At 41.2% G+C, this 19,286-nt stretch overlaps 4 protein-coding genes across 5 annotated transcripts; 2 read left to right on the forward strand and 2 right to left on the reverse strand.

The window, feature by feature from the left end:
- The first annotated feature begins 2,268 nt into the window (after positions 1-2,268).
- Positions 2,269-5,773, forward strand: LOC104453565 (peptidyl-prolyl cis-trans isomerase FKBP19, chloroplastic). Of its 2 annotated transcripts, XM_010068167.3 has the most exons (11): positions 2,275-2,413; positions 2,524-2,623; positions 2,722-2,856; positions 3,421-3,506; positions 3,650-3,700; positions 4,029-4,109; positions 4,187-4,231; positions 4,496-4,551; positions 5,044-5,119; positions 5,203-5,330; positions 5,417-5,773. In XM_010068167.3, the coding sequence occupies exons 1-10, from the start codon at positions 2,342-2,344 to the stop codon at positions 5,296-5,298; spliced, it is 798 nt and encodes a 265-aa protein (XP_010066469.2). In that variant the 5' UTR covers positions 2,275-2,341; the 3' UTR covers positions 5,299-5,330; positions 5,417-5,773. The 2 variants fall into 2 exon arrangements, 1 of the variants encoding a protein (XP_010066469.2); XR_001979777.2 differs by lacking the exon at positions 5,417-5,773 and having other exon boundaries at positions 2,269-2,413; positions 5,036-5,119; positions 5,203-5,276.
- Positions 5,774-9,171: 3,398 nt separating this feature from the next.
- LOC104453567 (protein NRT1/ PTR FAMILY 6.1) lies at positions 9,172-12,414 on the forward strand. The gene is made up of 5 exons (XM_010068168.3): positions 9,172-9,417; positions 9,527-9,878; positions 10,047-10,264; positions 10,465-11,045; positions 11,164-12,414. The coding sequence occupies exons 2-5, from the start codon at positions 9,599-9,601 to the stop codon at positions 12,032-12,034; spliced, it is 1,950 nt and encodes a 649-aa protein (XP_010066470.1). The 5' UTR covers positions 9,172-9,417; positions 9,527-9,598; the 3' UTR covers positions 12,035-12,414.
- Positions 12,415-13,009: 595 nt separating this feature from the next.
- Positions 13,010-15,158, reverse strand: LOC104453568 (uncharacterized protein At4g14100). Its single transcript, XM_010068169.3, has 3 exons — positions 15,153-15,158; positions 13,740-14,397; positions 13,010-13,353 (listed from the first exon to the last, which is right to left on the reverse strand). The coding sequence occupies exons 1-3, from the start codon at positions 15,156-15,158 to the stop codon at positions 13,163-13,165; spliced, it is 855 nt and encodes a 284-aa protein (XP_010066471.2). The 3' UTR covers positions 13,010-13,162.
- Positions 15,159-15,282: 124 nt separating this feature from the next.
- Positions 15,283-17,217, reverse strand: LOC104453569 (uncharacterized protein At4g14100). Its single transcript, XM_010068171.3, has 2 exons — positions 16,650-17,217; positions 15,283-15,694 (listed from the first exon to the last, which is right to left on the reverse strand). Exons 1-2 carry the CDS (start codon positions 17,140-17,142, stop codon positions 15,507-15,509), a joined length of 681 nt encoding a protein of 226 aa, XP_010066473.2. The 5' UTR covers positions 17,143-17,217; the 3' UTR covers positions 15,283-15,506.
- Positions 17,218-19,286: the final 2,069 nt, after the last annotated feature.

Genomic DNA, 19,286 nt, shown 5'->3' on the forward strand with positions numbered 1-19,286 from the left:
ACATTCCTTGTTACGAAAGCCATTGTTCTTGAAAACCTCTCGTATGATACTGTCACATGCATTATTACGAAAGATTTGATAGTATTTCCATAGGAACTTTCAATTTCCTACCTCGAAACTTATCCTTTTTTTTTTTTTTTCATTTTTCAAAGGAGTATGCATATTGTTGAGAAATGCTCGAATTTGGATTAACAAAAGGAAAAGATGGGAGAGGAGGTGTGATGGTGGGAATGAGAGGAAGAAGAAGAAGAGTTTTTATAAAATAAAAAATAACGATCAAGCAACGTTCAACGTCCATAGTTGTGCAAATGAAATTAACTATTTAGGATTTCTAGAGAAAAAGACACTCGGATGCAGGTGGGAGACTAGAAATGGTAAAGAAATTTAAAATTTCACGAACAAATAAGTTGTTGGGATGTTGTGTCAGGAAATATGACCACACTCCAGGTAATATTAATATTAATTCAAACCATACTTAAACATAATTTGGATAGCCCACATTAAAAATTCCATTTTTTCCCTTCATTTCCTTTCCTTCTCTTTCTTTTTGTCTCGGTCCTTGGTTGTTCTAATTTGTCTCATTTCCTTCTCTTTCTTTTTGTCTCGGTCCTTGGTTGTTCTAATTTGTCTCAGTCCATTCCCTTGCATTATTCACACGCACCGATCGCTTGATTCATGAGTACCTAGGAACCCCCACCCATCTAGCCACTGTCGTTAGGCCCTAGGCGAGAACCTCACACGAGCTGCCATCCGCTTCATCAGCCACGAGAGCCTCATCGTGAATTCTTTCCCCCTCTCTCTACCTACCAGTGGCCGCCGGGATCGCTCAAGCCTCCTACAACGCCTCAACGAGGCCTGTGCATGTGAGGCTCTTGACCTCAAAAATTGAGGACGTTCGCCTCGATGAACCCATACAAATGGTTGCTTGATATTGGCAGAGGCATGGGGGGAGCTGGGCGATGGCCTTGCGACACCGGGGAGTGACGATTTGGGGGGAGGCGACGATGGCAAGGTTCGTGTGGCGACGGAGGAGCAATGCTGTCGTTGCAGATGCTTATTTGGCGCTTGGCAGATTCACAAAAGTGAACAAATGTTGGGTGCACTCAAAGTCTTTTGTTTTTTTGGTGTAATATGAGCCGAGCCCGGCATGTAAAGTTAAACTCATATTCACCCGACGAAACTAGTAATCTCCCATAAGGAAATAGATATCCTGAACTTTGGTCTAATTTGAATATCGTCCACGACTTTTTAATTTATTTCATGTAGTTCATGAACTACTAATAAATATTCAATTTAATCTTAGGGTATATGAAAATGTTTTATGCTGTCTTTATGGTAATTCAAGTTAACGAAATTTGCTAATAAGACTCCCAATTCATTAGGTTTGAATTATGGATAACAAAAACAAAAATGAAAGTTAGACGTTGATTTTTGTAATAAAATATTCATTTCAATCAAAATATAATGATTTATGTCATTGAACAATGATGGATAATTTAACACCCTAACATTTTCTTTTTCATTTTTTAAAGTAGATGGGTAAAAAGATAAACATGTTGATTCATCATCTACATCACAAAAAATGCATGATTTGTTGTTTGAGCAAATGAAAGGACCGTATTGAACACTTACTAATAATTTAGTGGGCATAATATTATATATTGAGTTAAAGCTTATGAATCATTTGTGTTTTTTTTTTGTTAATACCTTGAAAAACCCTAAACTGATATATCTGTGACAAATTTATCTTAAATTAATTTTTTTGACAACGGAAAATTCTAAATTGATATATTCATAACAAATTTATACCAAACTAATTTATTCCACTGCTAAAAACCCCAAACCGATATATTTGTGACAAATATAATATCCGATAGATTAGATTAATATTACAAAATATCATAAAAATTGTACAACTGTGATGAATAGAGAATATAATCACAAATTGATATATTAGTTAACTATCACGTACCATTCAACTTAACATTTTGACAATAAAATTTAATGAAAATTAATAAATGGTAAATTTGTCATAAATGTATCAATTTTGGGTAAATTTGTCAAATGCATAACATTTTAAAGGTTTTTAGAAGTCAACAATTTAATTTGAAGTAAATTTATTATATGTATATCGATTCGAGATTTTTCAGGTATTAATTCTTTTTTTCATGAGAAAGTGCGTAAAGGGCAGAATTGTCAAACGAAAGGTCCAGAAAACTTTTTCTATATTTTTCTGAGAAGGACCAGAAAGCTGAGGCCGTTATCTGCCCGCGCAAGCCCGTCTCCCCTCCTCCTCCTCCTCCTCCTCTCTCTCTCTCTCTCTCTCTATGTGCGCGCGTCGATGGCGTCCATTTCAGCCATCGGGCCACCGCCAACGCCCGCGCCGCCGTCTCCAAGACCTTCCGCGACGGCGGTTCTCCCCCTCTCTCTGCCCGAAACGATTCCATTCTCCCTATTTCTCCGCTTTCACAAAAGCTGAAGAAGACTGACGCGTTTCCCCTCCTCGTCTTTGAATCTCCGCAGAGCCGAAGCGGGCCCGCGAGGTCTCGTTCCCCATGGCGACCGCGAACGCCCCTCCGCCCTCGGCTGTCTCTATGCTCCTCCTCCTCCTCTGGTGGTTCTGGTCAGTATCGGATTGGCTATGCTGCTTTCGTCCAATTACGAGCTAGCGATGACTACTTACGTCATAGCTTAAGCTCCGATCGCGTGTCTTTGCATTAGAGCCGAGCTGCAGCGGAAGAGCGCGCGGGCTCCGGCGGCGGGAGGTTCTGGTCCCGTCCACAGCGGGGACGCTGGTTGGAGTCCTGTCGAGCGTTTCTCGCGATCGGGTCGCCCTCGCTTCCGACTTCGCCGACAGTAAACTTATCCTCCCCTTTCCTCTCTCTCTCTCTCTCTATCTCGATGTCGTTGCGCCGCTTCGGTGTTTCCATTCGAATTGAAAGAGGCTGTCGTGTGAATTTGCTCATGTTTGTCAAGACATTGCTCTACCGCGTGAGATGAAATCGATGTAAATGAGGTCGTAATCGCGACTTGTGTCCGTGTGAAAAGTCGGTCCTGTTGGGTGCCGTTGGCTTTGGCTGAATGTTTGTTTTTTCTGTTTGAGGACCGTCGGCCTGTCAGGTTCTCGTATCCCAGTGTCGATCTGTAAGTTGATATGATATACATTTGCAGATATCATGGCTTACTTACTTGGTGGCGCGTCATTTTCTGCTATCCGTGTTTGTTAAAATTCATCCACCCGTTGACTGGTTTTGCTTCACGAGTTGCGACATTTATTAATGACTGACTTCATCGGAAACTAATGAATGGATGTCTCGTGAGACTGTTTATGCCTACTTCAATTGTTTAAAGACTCGACATTGAAGTGTTTCAAGGTGGCTGGTAGTCTTATTGTAGTTAATTGTTGCTGTATGGTCACAGTGCCGGCAATTAGAGGGAAGGATTATGGCAAGTCAAAAATGCGTTATCCAGACTACACGGAAACAGATTCAGGTCTTCAGTACAAGGTCATCTATACGCCAGTGTTGTATTTGAAACTTTTCTTTTTTGTTCCATCTAGAAGCACTTATACTTCGTTTGTTTATTATAATTCATTGCTTAAAGGAAAACCTTTTTCGTCTAGTTTAATTCATTGCTTAAGGGACTGCAGGACTTGAGAGTTGGAGATGGTCCTACCCCCAAAATGGGAGAGACTGTAGTGGTGAGTGATGATCCTTTACCGGTGGTGTTTTAAGCATTGCTTGTGGTGCTGCTCATTTTATTTAGTTGATAGAAGGGATTGTCTGCAAATGGGATAACCTTTTATTTCTTTATACCTTGTGTATGTTGGAGACTGTATTTTTTTGACAGAATGAATGGTGAAGTTTCGTACATTTGATACTTTTCAATTTGGAGGGGTGAAACCGCTTTAGAAGAAATAATGAGTGAACATAACTGGCCTTCTTATTCCATATGATTGTGTGATATCATTGCAGGATTGTCTGATATTTAATGTCAATGATGTCAGTGACAGATTGAATAAATCACAGGTTGACTGGGATGGTTATACTATTGGTTACTATGGCCGCATATTTGAAGCTCGTAACAAGACAAAAGGCGGTTCCTTTGAGGTATATAGGTTTCTTTTTTATGCTCTCCATCTCAGAGTCATTGACTTGAAGCAATATCCCCTGTTCCTCTTATGCAGGGAAATGATAAGGACTTCTTCAAATTCAAAGTAGGATCTCAAGAGGTTAGTTATGGTTCCCTTTTAACGGCTATGGTAGGTTATATGGAAGCAAAAAGTATATTTTACTCCCTTATCATATAGTTTGTGTGATCTAGGATATTGTTCAGCTATCCTCTGTATCATTCAAGCATGTCCCTGGTTTTACAAATATTAAAATGTACTTTTATACTTTAATCTATCCCAACTGAGCATTTCTTTTTGAAGTGCTTCTGTTTAATACTTGGAGCGAGTTAGATAGGTAAGCATGCTTACTGTTCACATTTTCAGGTAATACCGGCATTTGAAGAAGCTGTTGCTGGCATGGCCCTTGGGGGTGTTAGAAGGTGCTGCATCTGTATCTTGGCTACATAGTCTTTCACTTTGTTCCTGTTCAAGTGTATGGAGTAGTGTATCTGTATCTGGTCTATATGCTCGTTGTGTTGATGATCCAAATGCTCGTTAGTTATGCATGCCTGTAACGAATCATGATTGATGCTGACAAGAGAGGACAAAATGTCTGAAAAAAAGTCTTTGCTAAAGGTAATGGCAGCTTCAGTTCTTATATTCTTTAAATGGCTGGCTTCTTTGACAATGAGCGCAATGTTAACAGTATGTTGTGGTTTCCCTTGAAGTTTTAGTCAGCATACTTGATGCAGTTCTATATTGTTTACTTAATAAAATTCATAGTGAAGATCTTCTTGCTTGTATCCTATTTAATTACCTTTAGAATTCAACAAAAAAATAAATACCTTTAGAGTGAAACAATGGCCAGAGTCATACTTCTACTGTTTCTACTGGTTACATTCAAATTCACATCTTTATTCACAGCAATGCAGGATCATAGTGCCACCAGAACTGGGATATCCAGAGAACGACTACAACAAAAGTGGCCCAAAGCCCACTACCTTTTCGGTAATATTAATGTCTTTTTCTGATAACATCGGAATGGTTAGTCTATCAACTCAACGAAATTTTAGAAGCAACTTTTTTAACAGGGTCAGCGAGCTCTCGATTTTGTCCTGAGGAACCAAGGGCTGATAGACAAGACACTTCTTTTTGATATCGAGCTCCTTAAAATCATCCAGAGCTGATCAACTGAAACACGCTTCAGTTAACGAATGAGGTTAGTCTTTGGTTTGCAGCGTATCTTCCCAGTTGAAGTGAAACTTTCGTAGTTCGCGGAGTAATTGAACCAGTCACTTAATCCAGGCAACAAGAAGCAACAAGTGATGGAGAGGGCATTTTCCTAGAGCCTAGAGTGCATCAATCTAGTTCAGCGCCCACTCTATAATATTAGAGTCAACTGTCAAGCGAAGGGAAATTGAGGAAGTCACCTAATCAATTCTTTGTCAATCTTGGAGAGGCTCTTTTGTTCTGTAAGCTGCATTTTAGGAAGTACGAATTCCTTATCTATGCTGCCCGAATTAGCTGGCTATGTATCCTATCACTGTTTTCCCAAGGTGCATCCATTCTTTTGCTAAGTGCGAGTGCTTAGCTAAGTTCTATGATGTTACAGAGAAGTGCAAGTGCGTCAAGGTTCTATGATTTTATTCTCTCTAAAACTAAGGATAGGCTTCACACTAAGCTCATGCTGCCATTTCTATGTCTAAGCGGTCACGCCAATGAACATGGACCCCCCTGGGAATTTTCAAGTTCTATTTCGACTGCAAACCGAAAGTTACTTTTACTGCTGAGGGATGAACTAGAAATCTAAAGCTATAACTTGAGAAGTACCTATACCTTGCGATTAGCTTTAAGACATGGCTTGCGTTTTTTTGCTATTTGGGATAAGGGTGGCACAGGTATGGCATTTCACAGATTTGCCTTTGAAGTAGTCTCTGGATGCTAAATGGATGCATTGCGAATCGTTAAACATGGACAAGTTAGACAGTTGGACCAACAACTCTTTTCGCTTTTTGCTGTTAATCCCACTTGACAACTCTGTTCGTCATTATACTCGCGGACTACTGGGTGGTACAATGAGCCAAAAAAAAAAAAACTACTGGGTGGTACAACGCAGCTCTGTTGCCATGAGAGGCTTGTACGGTCGAGTGACTTAACCTTAAGTTGTCCATCGTTTTTAGTATAAGCAACTCATGCCTCCTACACGTCACAAATATTATTTTTATAATAATATCTGCTTTTTATGAGTGAACTAGGCACAAATATTAATGATCTAAACCAAAAAATAGTCACTCAACACACTAAGCAAAAAAAAGAAAAAAAAAACCAAGATAAAAAATCAAAAAAGAGTAACTGTTTGAAGAAAGAAATGGAAGAAAACAAATTTGGAATTTTTACTAACAAATAAGGTTTTACCAAAGAATGAATAAAGTTTGCCAAAAATGAGAAGATTTACTGTGAATAAGTGAAGTTCATTACGAATAAACAATTTTTAGTAACAAATAGACTCGCTTTACTCTTCGATGAATGCGCTACACCACCCAAAATAGATGAAGTTACTGACAATAATCACACACCGGAAATTTCATTTTTCCATTGAAAAAAAAAAAGAATTGCTAAAAAAGGGGCCCACTTTACTTTTTGTTGAAAATGATTTACTTCGGATGAGTTTTTGACTTTATATTCGAAGAAAATGACCTCTACCTAACGGTGAGGTCATATGACCATAGTAGCCCCCCCCGTCCACATATTACGTTTCGCACGAAAGGCCGAATTTGCTTTACAAATGCGTAATTCCATATAACAACAACCTTCCAAAAAACTTAAAATGATCTCTCTCTTTCCATATATATCTGTGTCCAATTTCTACTCTTCATTGTGAATTCTATTTCTTGATAGGGTGGCTTTACTTTGCTTTTGAAATTCACGCATCGCATGTTAGTCTCTACTAACACACAAAAGAAAGGAGAACATAAGACCTCGGCAAACGTAATCGCTACGTACTAACTGCGTCATATCTTGTTACAAAGGAACGGAAGACCTCAGTAAGGTTATTGAATTCATGACGTAGAAGGGAAATCTCTTGTTGCCAGAGGTTGTCCAATCCTCTAGATATACTTCCTGTCTCTTTCCGCAGCAGCCAACGGACGAAAGAGGCAAGGAACAAGATGGAATTTGCAATTCAAGGAGGTCGATTCACTATTGACTGAGACGTGCTACCCCATCCTTTAAGGAAGATTAATGTAGCCAGGTTGCTAACGCTTCTCTTCTCCAAGTAATGATTCACTACGCTATACAAGCTTCAAGAAGCAATAAATACATTATTAGAAAACCAACTAGGAGTATCATGCTTGTCGAAAATGTGCTTTGGACTTGCGATGCTTATCAAAATGTGAAAGAAAAAAAAATCAATTTTAAAGTTAGGTCGTGGATAATACTTATAATCTTTCTGATTTTCCATCTCACCTCGCGAATGCTTCCCTCTAGGTGAAAAGAATAACTTACCTGAACGAATTGCATTTATAGACATTAATTTAATCAGAAAAAAAGCTGGTAAGTTGCTCAAATAACGATAGATAAATTCACATAAGAGCAAGTAAATTTTTAGGAGCTAGTAAGGAAAGGCAGACAAAATTAAAAGGATAAGAATGGTTGGTAATTTGTAAATTTAAACAAGAGTTGGTAATTTTATAAGACTATTGATAGAATTCGAACAAATTATTGAGGAATCAGATGACCCGTAAATTTTTCCCCTAATAATTTTTTTTTTCAATTACCAAGTCTTTAAAAAAACCCCCCAAAAAAAGATCCGTTTTCTCGATAACCTTCAGTAACCTCATCTCTATCAATTTTGAAGGTTTAAATGCTTCTGGGTCATTGAGCAAACTGAAAACAATAGTTGATGAAGATGGCATTCAATTATTCGACTTATGCTACATCAAAAGCCACCCAGAAAATCCTGGCTTTGAGCAAATTCTATCCCTCCTCATCGGCTGTGCAGTTTGTGGACATAATGCTTGAACAGGACAGATTATCGTTCTGATGAGAGTCCCATTGCATGGGGTCAGTTATTGAATTATTGATAGAAACTATGCAAAAGTTGAAAATAAGAAGCGTACTCGACGCGTTTTCACCGGTTATATCGACTCATTAATGGAAATTGGATTATAGAAAAATTACAAAAAAAAAAAAAAAATCTTAAATTTATTGTACATATACTAATTCAATCCTAAATTTTCAATTTGACCAATTTAGGCCTAGACTTTGATGAATTTGCAATGTAATCATTCCGGTCAATTTTAATCGGAAATTGCTGATGTGAATAATTTTTATTTTTGTTTTTTAATTTTTTTATTTATAGAAATTTAAGGGAAAAGAAGGAAAAAAAGAAAAAAAATTATAAAAATTTAGAAACTGGTTAAATAAATTGCAAAAACTATCAATGTTAACGAGCCATCATGTAGAATGACCAACATTCACGTCAACAATTTTAGAAAAAAAATCGGTCAAAATGACTATATTAGCAAATCGTCAAAAGTATAAGATTAAATTGACGAAATTGAAAAGTTTAAAATTAAATTGATATCTATATAATAGATTTAGGATTTTTCATTAGCAACTATCATCATCCGATTACTCAAATGTTCAATGTGAAAGATAGGCATGAGAATTCAAAGTTGGATGGTAGCTAGGCTGATTACTTGCATAACTCTAATAAATATGCCCTTGTTTGCTATCGCTACTTCGCCACATCGTACCATTTCTTCGAAGGGTTCCAATCCATGATAATCACGCATATGTAATGTGATACAATGATATGATGCCGACCTTGAATGATCATTTTCAAAGCATATTCTGAAAAATTATCAAATGAGAACACTCCGACGGGACGAAATAAATATCATGCACTTTCTCGTAACAGTAGTAGTTGCGTGAAATGCTCCTCAGACGAAGGCAGCATCAACCCCTATAATGGATGCAGCCTCCAAGACCGGTGGTGGCCATTAATGCCCAGTCTCTATCCATTCCGATTCCATACATCCTCTCTCTGTGCAGCAACTAATGCAGCAGACTCCTCCAACCTCAATGGGTCACCATGTGCTGTCAGCTGGATGACCTTTAATTGCCTGTCTCCCTCTGCTGTAACTTCTGGAAAGAAAAACGTCATTCGTCCGGAATAGCCTTTGAAGGCTTTAAGCTGGGATTGCAGTCGTCGTTATTAGATATTTAGGCATTGGCTTGGCGTTGCACTTGCTTTTGTGCACTAAGTAGAATGGCATGGTTGAGTTCATCTTCCCACTAAAAGGGTGTGTGAATCTGTTCTTGCAACTAATACTTATGCTCCTTTTTCTCTCCTTTCAGTTGTAGTTGTTGGTCACACCAGTCCTGACGACGCGAATCTTTTTGTTTGTTCAGAAAGCGACAAGGTTTTAGGACGTTGGTAGTTCTTCTTCTTGTTCTTCTTTGTTGTTCAGGGAGTTTTGGATAATGGGTACCGGGGAGATAAAGTCGCCGGAGTGTCTCCCGGAGACTCAAGCCAGTGCGAGTGCGAGTGCGAGTGCAAGCGCAAGCGCGAGCGTGAACGTGAACGTGAATTCCGAGTCGTTTAGGAGGAAGAAGCTGGGCGTCTTCTTTGTCGAGTCCGATGACAGGAGGACGGCTTTTGGGCGGGGTTACACTGGCGGCAATACACCCGTCAATATCCGTGGGAAGCGGATTGCCGACCTGTCCAAGACGGGTGGCTGGATTGCAGCCTTCTTCATTTTCGGTGAGCAAAGTGAATGTTTTCGAAAAGAGAAAAGGATGACCGGTGAATCGGACACCATTGAGATTCACATTATGGTGATTGATTCTCTAAGCCGATGAGATAGACAGGATTGCTTTGGTTATTGTTCCTTTGCAAAACCCGTAGGAGCTGAGCTGTTTTCTTCTGCAGGAAATGAAATGGCAGAGAGGATGGCATATTTTGGCCTTTCTGTGAACATGGTGGCCTTCATGTTCTACGTTATGCACAAACCCTTCTCCAGTTCATCGAACGCGGTTAACAATTTCCTCGGGATTTCGCAAGCCTCCTCCGTCCTAGGAGGTTTCATAGCCGATGCATACCTAGGCCGATATTGGACCATAGCAATTTTCACCACGATTTATCTTGCGGTAAGAAAAATCAAAGACCGTATAATCTCGATCCAGATCTAGTTGTCTTAGCTCGATTTTTATTGCTGTCTTGTTGCAAGATCAAATTTCTGGTGCATCCTTTAGTTTAGCACATCAGTGTGAATTTCAAGTTTCCTTGCTACAACCTGCGTCAGGATTCTGATGATTTTTTTTCTTTGGTGCAAAATCTGCGTGTGTAGGGATTGACGGGAATCACCTTGTGTGCAAGCATAGGCATATTCACGCCGGAGCAAGAGCGGTGCGATGAGCTTGCGCTTCTATTAGGAAACTGCAAGCCCGCCAAACACTGGCAGATGGTCTATCTATATGCTGTCCTCTACATAACCGGGCTTGGTGCTGCTGGTATCAGGCCTTGTGTCTCTTCTTTCGGGGCTGATCAGTTCGACGAGAGAAGTAAAGACTACAAGTCCCACTTGGATAGGTTCTTCAACTTCTTTTATCTCTCTGTCACGATCGGTGCGATCGTGGCATTTACTTTGGTTGTTTATATTCAGATGGAACACGGGTGGGGCTTGGCCTTTGGTTCTCTGGCCATTGCCATGGGAATATCGAACATGGTGTTCTTCGTGGGCACGCCTTTGTACCGGCACAGGTTGCCAGGAGGCAGTCCCTTGACGAGGGTTGCCCAAGTTCTCGTTGCCGCTTTTCGGAAGAGGAAAGCTGAATTCTCGAGCAGCGAACTCGTAGGCCTCTATGAAGTTCCGGGGAAACATTCCACCATAAAGGGTAGCGGAAAAATTGCCCACACAGATGATTTCAGGTAAAACTGTTCTGCTGCTGCCTTTCTTAGACAAGCCAGACATTTTTACTAATTTTTAGTCCTTCAGGACTGGTCGGTCGGCTCATGCTCAATGAATAACATGTTCATGGCCTCGCAGGTGCTTGGACAAGGCGGCTCTGCAGCTGAAAGAGGATGGTCCAGATCCTAGTCCATGGCGGCTTTGCACTGTGACCCAAGTTGAGGAAGTGAAGATCCTGATCAAGCTCATCCCAATCCCAGCCTGCACAATCGTGCTCAGCCTCGTCCTGACCGAATACCTGACTCTATCGGTCCAGCAGGCCTACACGATGAACACCCACATGGGTCATCTCAAGCTGCCTGTGACGTGCATGCCCGTCTTCCCGGGCCTCAGTATATTCCTCATACTAGCTCTGTACTATGCCCTGTTCGTCCCTCTGTGCAGACGTGTCACGGGCCATCCGCACGGCGCCTCTCAGCTCCAGAGGGTAGGGATTGGGCTGGTGGTCTCGATCCTGTCCGTGGCATGGGCAGGGCTTTTCGAGAGGTTCAGGAGGAATTACGCCATTGAGCACGGGTACCAGGCTATCTTCCTCAGCCAGATGCCGAACCTGAGTGCGTACTGGTTGTTAATTCAGTACTGCCTGATCGGGATAGCCGAAGTGTTCTGCATCGTGGGGTTGTTGGAGTTCCTCTACGAGGAAGCACCGGATGCAATGAAAAGCATAGGGTCTGCTTATGCTGCTCTGGCCGGCGGATTAGGTTGCTTCGCAGCCTCTATACTGAACAACATCGTGAACTCGGTGACAGGTGACAAGAAGGAAACGCGACCATCGTGGCTTTCCCAAAACATCAACACTGGGAGATTCGATTATTTTTACTGGCTGCTCACCGTCTTAAGCTTGATCAATTTCGGTGTTTTCTTGTACTCGGCTCGGAGGTATAAGTACAGGGGAGGGCACAAAACCGAGACCAGGGAACCGGTTAAAATAGAAATCCAGAAACACTAGACAGGACAGGAAGCTGAAGCCGTAGACTGGAGCGATGCAAGCTTCGCCACGACGCAGAGGATGATGCATCGATTAGCGGCTGCATTATATCTTTAATTTGTGATTGAGGGTTTGAGTTTCTCCTTGCTCTGTTCATTCTAGCGTAGATCATTGGGGTTTCAGGTGTCAAGAGGTTCTATCATCCGCAGATTATTTACAAATACAACAGAGTTTCTCCTTGTTCTGTTCATTCCAGCCATGCCATAATTCATAATTCGGCCACACTTTTTTCTTTGTTTTCGAATCGATGTTTTCCGATTTTAGTCATTGTTTTAGGATCAAGTTTATTCTTCAGAATGTGCAGCGAGAATATCAATGTTATGTTCATTTCCATGTTTCCATTTGGGCGTTGATGCATCTATAACTTTTTGGTCATCTCTATTCTAGTGAAGTCCGTTTCCATTCAAGCACCCGCTTCTCAATATCTTCAGATTAATTGTTCGCCGAGAAGCGGTTTCTACACTACTTCTGCTCTGAGGAGCCGAGACGCCTTTCTCACGGATATTCACACCCATCCCATTCCCATCTCTGGAGAAACAACTTGTTTTCCTGAGAGTTTTGATCACTTTATGGTCGAGTTTGAAATGGGAACAAGCTGAAACTCGCTTTCCCCAATCGCTTCTTCATCAGATTCGCGTCAGATCGATTTAGATCAATCGTATCGCTTCGTACCACCGGCACATCAATGCAAGAGCATCTCTTCGTGTAATCCTTCAAAACTCAACAGTGTCCTTTCACACCACCACTCCTGCAACCTATTTATTCTCGACCGGGTTCCACCAAAAGCGACGGCTCATTGCTCGCCACTCATGTCGCGCAGAGAGGTGGTGAAATTGTCACAGCGCGCGCGACCAGAGAGGACGGGAGCATTTATGAGCCCTCGAAGCAGTTCAATGGGAACGACCCATGTTGGTTTCCAAAGTCCTTACTCCCTTGGATGTGTTGTTCTTCAGGTTATTCATTGCTCAGATGTGATAGAAAAAGTTAGTTTTGGCATCAGACCAACAGGAATTACAGTAGATGACATAGTCACAGCACTGAAACCGCCGATGATGACCGTGAATTGATCATTAGCCTTCTCGAAACAAACTAGAGAGAACTGAGAAAGGGATCGAAACAAGAGCTTTCTCGCACGTCACAGAGACTAGCAGAACGTCCTCTCACCTCGGATTCATCATCTTCTTCCGCTTCCTTCTGGTCGAAGCAGTATGCAGGGGCTTGCCACTTGGCATCTTCGAGCGCTGCTCCGACTTCGAACGTCATCACATGAGCTTCTCTCCCTTCAATTGTCAACAAAACACCAATCCCAAGTGAGTAAAAACACGAACCCAGTTGCAGATGCACATTACTCAAGATCAAGAATCGGAAACCGAGAGCAAAACCGAATTCTTCATGAAGCAACTCGCAGACCCCGATTTCACCAAGAAAAAGAGGCAAGTACTCTCACTTGCCCCTTCCTTATTCTCTTCCCCAATCAAAACCCACTTGCAAATGCATCAAGAAGTTCTTTTGAAATCAAAATTCACACAAGGGTTTGACCCAGTTGGAACTTGAAATCCAGTGGGTCGATTATTCTCTAATCTTGCTCAAAATTGGTCGAAATCTTTCTTTTTTAAGATCAAATTGTCAAGTCAAAGACGATAGACCTCGCTCGCCGGGAGCTCACCTGTGTAGAAACGCCAGTGGACGGGCCTCTTGGTCTCGACGTCCTCGTAGTACCGGATGAAGTCGGCCTTCTCCCACCCGTCGCAGAGGAACCCGTCGACGCGGCGGCGGCCCAGGTAGGCGGCCCCCTCGAGCCAGCCGGGGCGGAGGATCCCGACCTCGAGCTGGGCGGTGCGGCAGCTGGGGGAGTCGCCGCCGAGGGTGTAGAAGAAGGAGGTGCCGTTGTTCCACTCGAGGTCGTAGAGGAGGGTGGGGGAGAGCTGGTCCCGGACGATGTTGAAGTTGCGGCCGTTGGGCCAGTCGTACCAGAGGTCGATCAGCTGGAGCGCGCCCGAGAAGTTCATGACCATCAACGAGTGGAACTGGTGCGGCCACGGGGTTGGCGTCGGGGTCGTGGTCGGGTCGGGTTCGACCGCCCGGGATTGGGCTTCGGCCGGCGGCGCCCGGCGGCGGCGGCGGCGAGGAGGAGGAGGAGGAGGAGGGAGGGGTGGAGATGGAGAATGGCATTTTTTTTTTTTTTTTGGGTCTTGGGTGGGTGGGGAATGCGACTGTTGATGGAGTTCTAGGCTATGGCGTTTTGCTTCCAATGGTATGAGGCCGTCCGGGAAGTTATCCGAGCTCCACTCGTTGCATTTTACCAAAACCGTCTCTTTCAATTTCTAATTTTATTTCGCGAAAAAAATTGAATAATTTAAATATATATATATATATATATATATATATATATATTATAGAAGTAAGCATTCATATTTTTTAAATAATTAAATTAATAAAAAATCTTTTCATTATCAAGGATCATTTATGTCTTAATATTTTGGTAAAAGGTGGAAATATTTTTTCATTTGATCATTTTTGTATGTGAAATGACTGATTTATTTTTTAGAAAATATTTTTCAAATTATTTACTTTTTTGTAAAATAAAGAAATCATTAGTTCAACGAGGGATTATTGCCTTGCAAATGGTTAGAGGAGGATACATGCTGAGGTTGAATTTATGAGCAAGGTGGCCCCCACCTAGATTTAGCGAGGGCATGGGCAAGGGCGTGACCTTTTGCTAGCCAAAATGAAGAGAAAAAGGAAAAAGAAAGAAACGATATAAGAAAAAGAACAAAAAATTTATAAAGTATTCAAAAAATAATTAAAAATGTTCATTTCAATATCGACAGGTGACCGCGCTACATTGCACGACTAGTGTCCACGTTAACAACTTTAAATTTTAATTGATCAAGTGGATTGGATCGATACCAAAGTGAAAATATTAAAATTAAATTAATTCAATTGAAAAGTTTATGACTGAATCGATATTAATGTAATAAATTTAAGAATATTCAGATCATTTTCCCTATTTAGATTTGAGAGCCATTGCTCATGGCTTAGCTAATGTCTCTCTCTCTCAAACAAGAATGTTGCACACCGCCATAAGCCATTATCAATTGTGATCACCACCTCTCGATGATCGCGTGAAGAGAGCGCCTGCCATGAGGAGGTCACCAACTAAAAAAGCGGCTACCTCTTTCATTAAGACTTAGGGACATCGGGATCAATTGGAGCACTCTACCAATCCGGCGATCATTCCAATACCGTAGCAACCTTTCATTATCAGTGTCTAGAGCATCACGGTCCAATGCTCACCATAACAATATGACAATAGTTTGATGACGCCCACACTAGTTCAGTTCAGACTAACGTTTATCGAAACGCAATCTTTTTCTCTCGGCACGGCGGAATATGACTTTTATTACACGACCAAGAGCTCGCTCGCTCGTGTTCACAAACTCATCGAACGTCCCAATGCTCCGAGTCCGGCCATCGGATATCCATGAGAAACGCCGGAAGCCGCGGCGAGTTTAGGACCATCCGCTCCTTCCTCCTTCCCGAAGCAATGGGCAGGGGCTTGCCACCCTGCATCTTCCAGAACAGCTCCCACTTCAAATGTCATCACATGAGCTGTCATCCCTTCACACATTAACACACCGCAACCCAAGTTAACTATGTAGTCAATATCGTCCTACCGACAATTATATGAGATGGAGGCGACGAAGTAGACAACTTTTATCGTAAATTTGCCGCTAGCGATGACACCGGCATCCGATGTGCTCAAAATGAATACACCCTGGCACCAACGTCTAATAAGTTGACTCTTCAAAATTAAGAAAATGATTAATAGTATGAAAAACTTCAAATTAGTAAATCTGTAATAAATTTATTTTAAATTGATATACCTATAATAAATTTATCTCAAACTAGTTTTTTTATTAAAAAATTCAAAATTAATACATTTATAATAAATTTATCATTCATCAGTTTTCGTTAAATTGAATTACTATCCACTTATGACAAATGGAGAGCAAAACTCCAAGCTAGGTCAATTATCATTTACCAATCAATTTAGCAATTTGATGATACAATTTAACGAAAATTAATGAAAAGTAACTTTTTCAAAGATATATCAATTTGACGTTTTCATAATATTAATCTTAATTAATATGAAAAAATGAACTTGAGTGCATATGAACTGGTCAGCAATCCTACTTACCTTTTACCAAAAAAAAAAAAAAAAACAAACAAACTGGTTAGCAATCCATACCATTCCTTTCATCCACAAATATAAAAAATGAGAAAATATTACGTTTAAGAAATTTATTTTATAAATTATTCATTTTTTACAAAAGAATCAAGTTCCCTCCTATCATTCCCTTTTAGTCCAATTTTATCAGACCAAACTCATAGAATACGACACTCTCTTATTTCACACTTGCCAGATGATCATTAGGGCAAACCCAGATTTTGTAATCGAACACATTTTAGAACGAAATGCGAGAAGAACGAACACGCTTATCACTCGAATAATTAAAGAAAAAAAACACAGCAATTAAACAAATACAAGTCAGAAAGAATGGGGAGCCCTCACCGTTGAAGAAGGCCCAGAAGACGGGCCTCTTGGTGGCCACGTCCTCGTAGTACCGGATGAAGTCCACCTTCGCCCACCCGTCGCACAGGAACCCGTCCTCCCGGCTCCGGCCCAGGTAGCTCGCCCCGTCCAGCCAGTCGGGCCGCAGGATCCCCACCGGGAAGTGCATCGTCTGGCAACTCCCGCCGTCGCCGAGGGTGTAGTAGTAGGAGGTGCCGTTGTCCCACTCGACGTCGTGGAGGACGGAGGGGGAGAGCTGGTCCCGGATGGCGTTGAGGTTCCGGCCGTTGGGCAGGTCGTACCAGAGGTCCACCAGCTGGAGCGTCCCCTTCGAGTTGTTCATGAACAGGGCCGCGTGGAACTGGGGCGGCCACGGGGTCGCCGCCGGGGCCTGGGCGGAGGAGAGGAGAGGGGATGCGACGGCGGAGATGAGGAGGAGGAGGAGGAGGAGAGGGAGGGCGGCGGAGATGGGGCGGAGATGTGTGGACGACATTGCGCGGCGTGGACTGTCTGGATTCGATGGAACTCTCTCTATCACAAAGAGAGAGAGAGAGAGAGAGAGAGAGCGGAAAGGAGGATTTTATCTCGTGGAATTCACTTGATCTTACGGAGCGACCTTTCCATTTCTCCAAAATCTATTACTTAAAAAAGTGTTCGTTTTTCTCCATATTTAGCGCGATTTAATTGGAAATTTATTTATACTTTGATTTTGCAAAGGGAAAAAAAAAAGGCCATCGCCACCGTACCCAATTTGACATCGATAGGTGCTCTGTTACCCAATTCTCAAAGGTAACATTAGATAAACTAATGATAAAAGTCGGAACATAACAAATTTTATCATCTCTATGTTTGATTATTATTTAAGACATCATAAAATGAATATAGACAAAAATATCTTATATGCTTGGATAAAGATGAATATGGATTTTCTTATTGTCATAATATAAAAGTTTGAAGAAGTACAGCTCAAATGCCAAAAGTTAGGAAAGTGGCACTTAAGTGCTACTTTTGGCAAACCTTGTTGGAAATCCGACATGATAATTTTTTATTATTTTTGCTCTCTTACGTGGCTCACCGGAGAGCTGACTCAGCTCTAACTCACCCAAAATGACGTTGTTTCCGTAATTGAAAAAAAAAAAAAAAAAAAAGAGCCCTGAATTTGCCAAAATGACGTTGTCTTCCAAATTGCCATAAATCCAAAACCCTAAATCGGCCAAAATCCCTATTGAAATGCTCGAACCCTAATTTTGATTTGCCCAAAATTCTATTGTTGAATATTGGAAATGGAGAGTAGGACTCTCAGTAGTGCCTCAAATTCCTCTCATCGAAGTGAATGAGAAGGCCAGAGTTTCTATTTTTGTGCATTACTGAGTCTAAGAAGAACATCGCAGACTCGAATGAATCCTTGTAGAAGATTTTATAGATTCGTTCAATATAAAGAAGGGTCGAAGTGCAAATATTTTAAATGGCTCAATGCAAAATTCTTTCACCGAATCATAAAGGTAATATTGAATTTACTTGATAAACGACATCAATCTCTATCTATGTTTGTGAACGATTTGGATGATATTGACTCAATGCAAGTTCAAGCGTCTTCGGCTAAAATTTTCAAAAATGAAGTTTCAAGGATAAAAATTGAATGAAAGTGTTACCAAGCGTTTACTATGGTATTATTTTGTTGTCTATCTTACTTTATGATGAAATATAAAGCACTTGAAGATGAGAAAAAATTTGTCCGACTGCCATAGTTAAAAATGAGTGGACAAATATAATTGTTTTGGATTAAATATAGGTTTTTTTCTTTTTAGAAGATGAGAAGAAATTTGTGTTATTCCACAATATCGTTGTGTCTTTGTTGTTGTTTGTGTTGTCATATGTATTGTGAGTTATCTCTTGTGTTTGTGGGGGAGGTTAAGAAAAGGGAATGAGTGAATTAAATGCTGCTTATATTGTGTTTTTGCTTGTTCTTGAATATAAACTAGTAATGATGGATGTGTATTAGGTTAATGTGTTGCGGTGGCTTTTTTACTTGAACTAAATATAAACATCTGTCGCCGAAAGGAGTAAGGGGGTCTCTGCGACCCGATTGCTGGTAGGGCATATACCTCTGCGCTCGGGAATTGTATTCTCCATGGCCAGTTACACAATGCTCTATCTAGCCTCTTCTTGACTAGGTCAGCTCCTTCTCGATTATTAGTCCATGTAAATTTGCATCCTTTACTGTCCAAATCCATTAGAGAACATGAGTCTAGGAAGTCTCGAAGAGACCATTCTATGTCTATCTGCTTCACGCTTGCCCGCTTTTTCCCAAAGGTATAGAACTTCATTAAAATCGCCCATACATAGCCAAGGGAGGTTGTTGGATGAATTAATTGAGCTAAGCAGTTTCCATAGATTTAATCTCTCCCGAAAGAAGTAGGTGCATGTAAAAGGGAGATTCTCATCATATCACCTCATTGTGAATTTTGCACTTAATATCAATTAGGTTCTCATAGCTGGCCAGAATTTCCACATGAACTTGATCATCCCACATGAGAATGAGACCCCCGCAATGCCACAGCAGCAAACATTGAAATTGAATAGAGTTGCCATAAGTTAAACTACCACCATCTTCTTTGTTTTGCTGCAAACCAGCAT

The sequence above is a fragment of the Eucalyptus grandis genome, chromosome 7 (assembly GCF_016545825.1).
Source record: "Eucalyptus grandis isolate ANBG69807.140 chromosome 7, ASM1654582v1, whole genome shotgun sequence".
NCBI lineage: Eukaryota > Viridiplantae > Streptophyta > Magnoliopsida > Myrtales > Myrtaceae > Eucalyptus > Eucalyptus grandis.

Excerpts from the sequence above, each read along its gene's own strand:
- LOC104453565 (XM_010068167.3), top strand. The coding sequence starts at position 2,342 with ATGGCGTCCATTTCAGCCATCGGGCCACCGCCAACGCCCGCGCCGCCG. Across the intron at positions 2,414-2,523 it reads CAAGACCTTCCGCGACGGCG|AGCCGAAGCGGGCCCGCGAG; the intron begins GTTCTCCCCCTC and ends GAATCTCCGCAG. Across the intron at positions 4,232-4,495 it reads TCAAAGTAGGATCTCAAGAG|GTAATACCGGCATTTGAAGA; the intron begins GTTAGTTATGGT and ends TCACATTTTCAG.
- LOC104453567 (XM_010068168.3), top strand. The coding sequence starts at position 9,599 with ATGGGTACCGGGGAGATAAAGTCGCCGGAGTGTCTCCCGGAGACTCAA. Across the intron at positions 9,879-10,046 it reads TGCAGCCTTCTTCATTTTCG|GAAATGAAATGGCAGAGAGG; the intron begins GTGAGCAAAGTG and ends TTTCTTCTGCAG. Across the intron at positions 10,265-10,464 it reads TCACCACGATTTATCTTGCG|GGATTGACGGGAATCACCTT; the intron begins GTAAGAAAAATC and ends CTGCGTGTGTAG.
- LOC104453568 (XM_010068169.3), bottom strand. Across the intron at positions 13,354-13,739 it reads CCACTGGCGTTTCTACACAG|GGAGAGAAGCTCATGTGATG; the intron begins GTGAGCTCCCGG and ends TGACAATTGAAG.
- LOC104453569 (XM_010068171.3), bottom strand. The coding sequence starts at position 17,142 with ATGTCGTCCACACATCTCCGCCCCATCTCCGCCGCCCTCCCTCTCCTC. Across the intron at positions 15,695-16,649 it reads CTTCTGGGCCTTCTTCAACG|GGATGACAGCTCATGTGATG; the intron begins GTGAGGGCTCCC and ends TAATGTGTGAAG.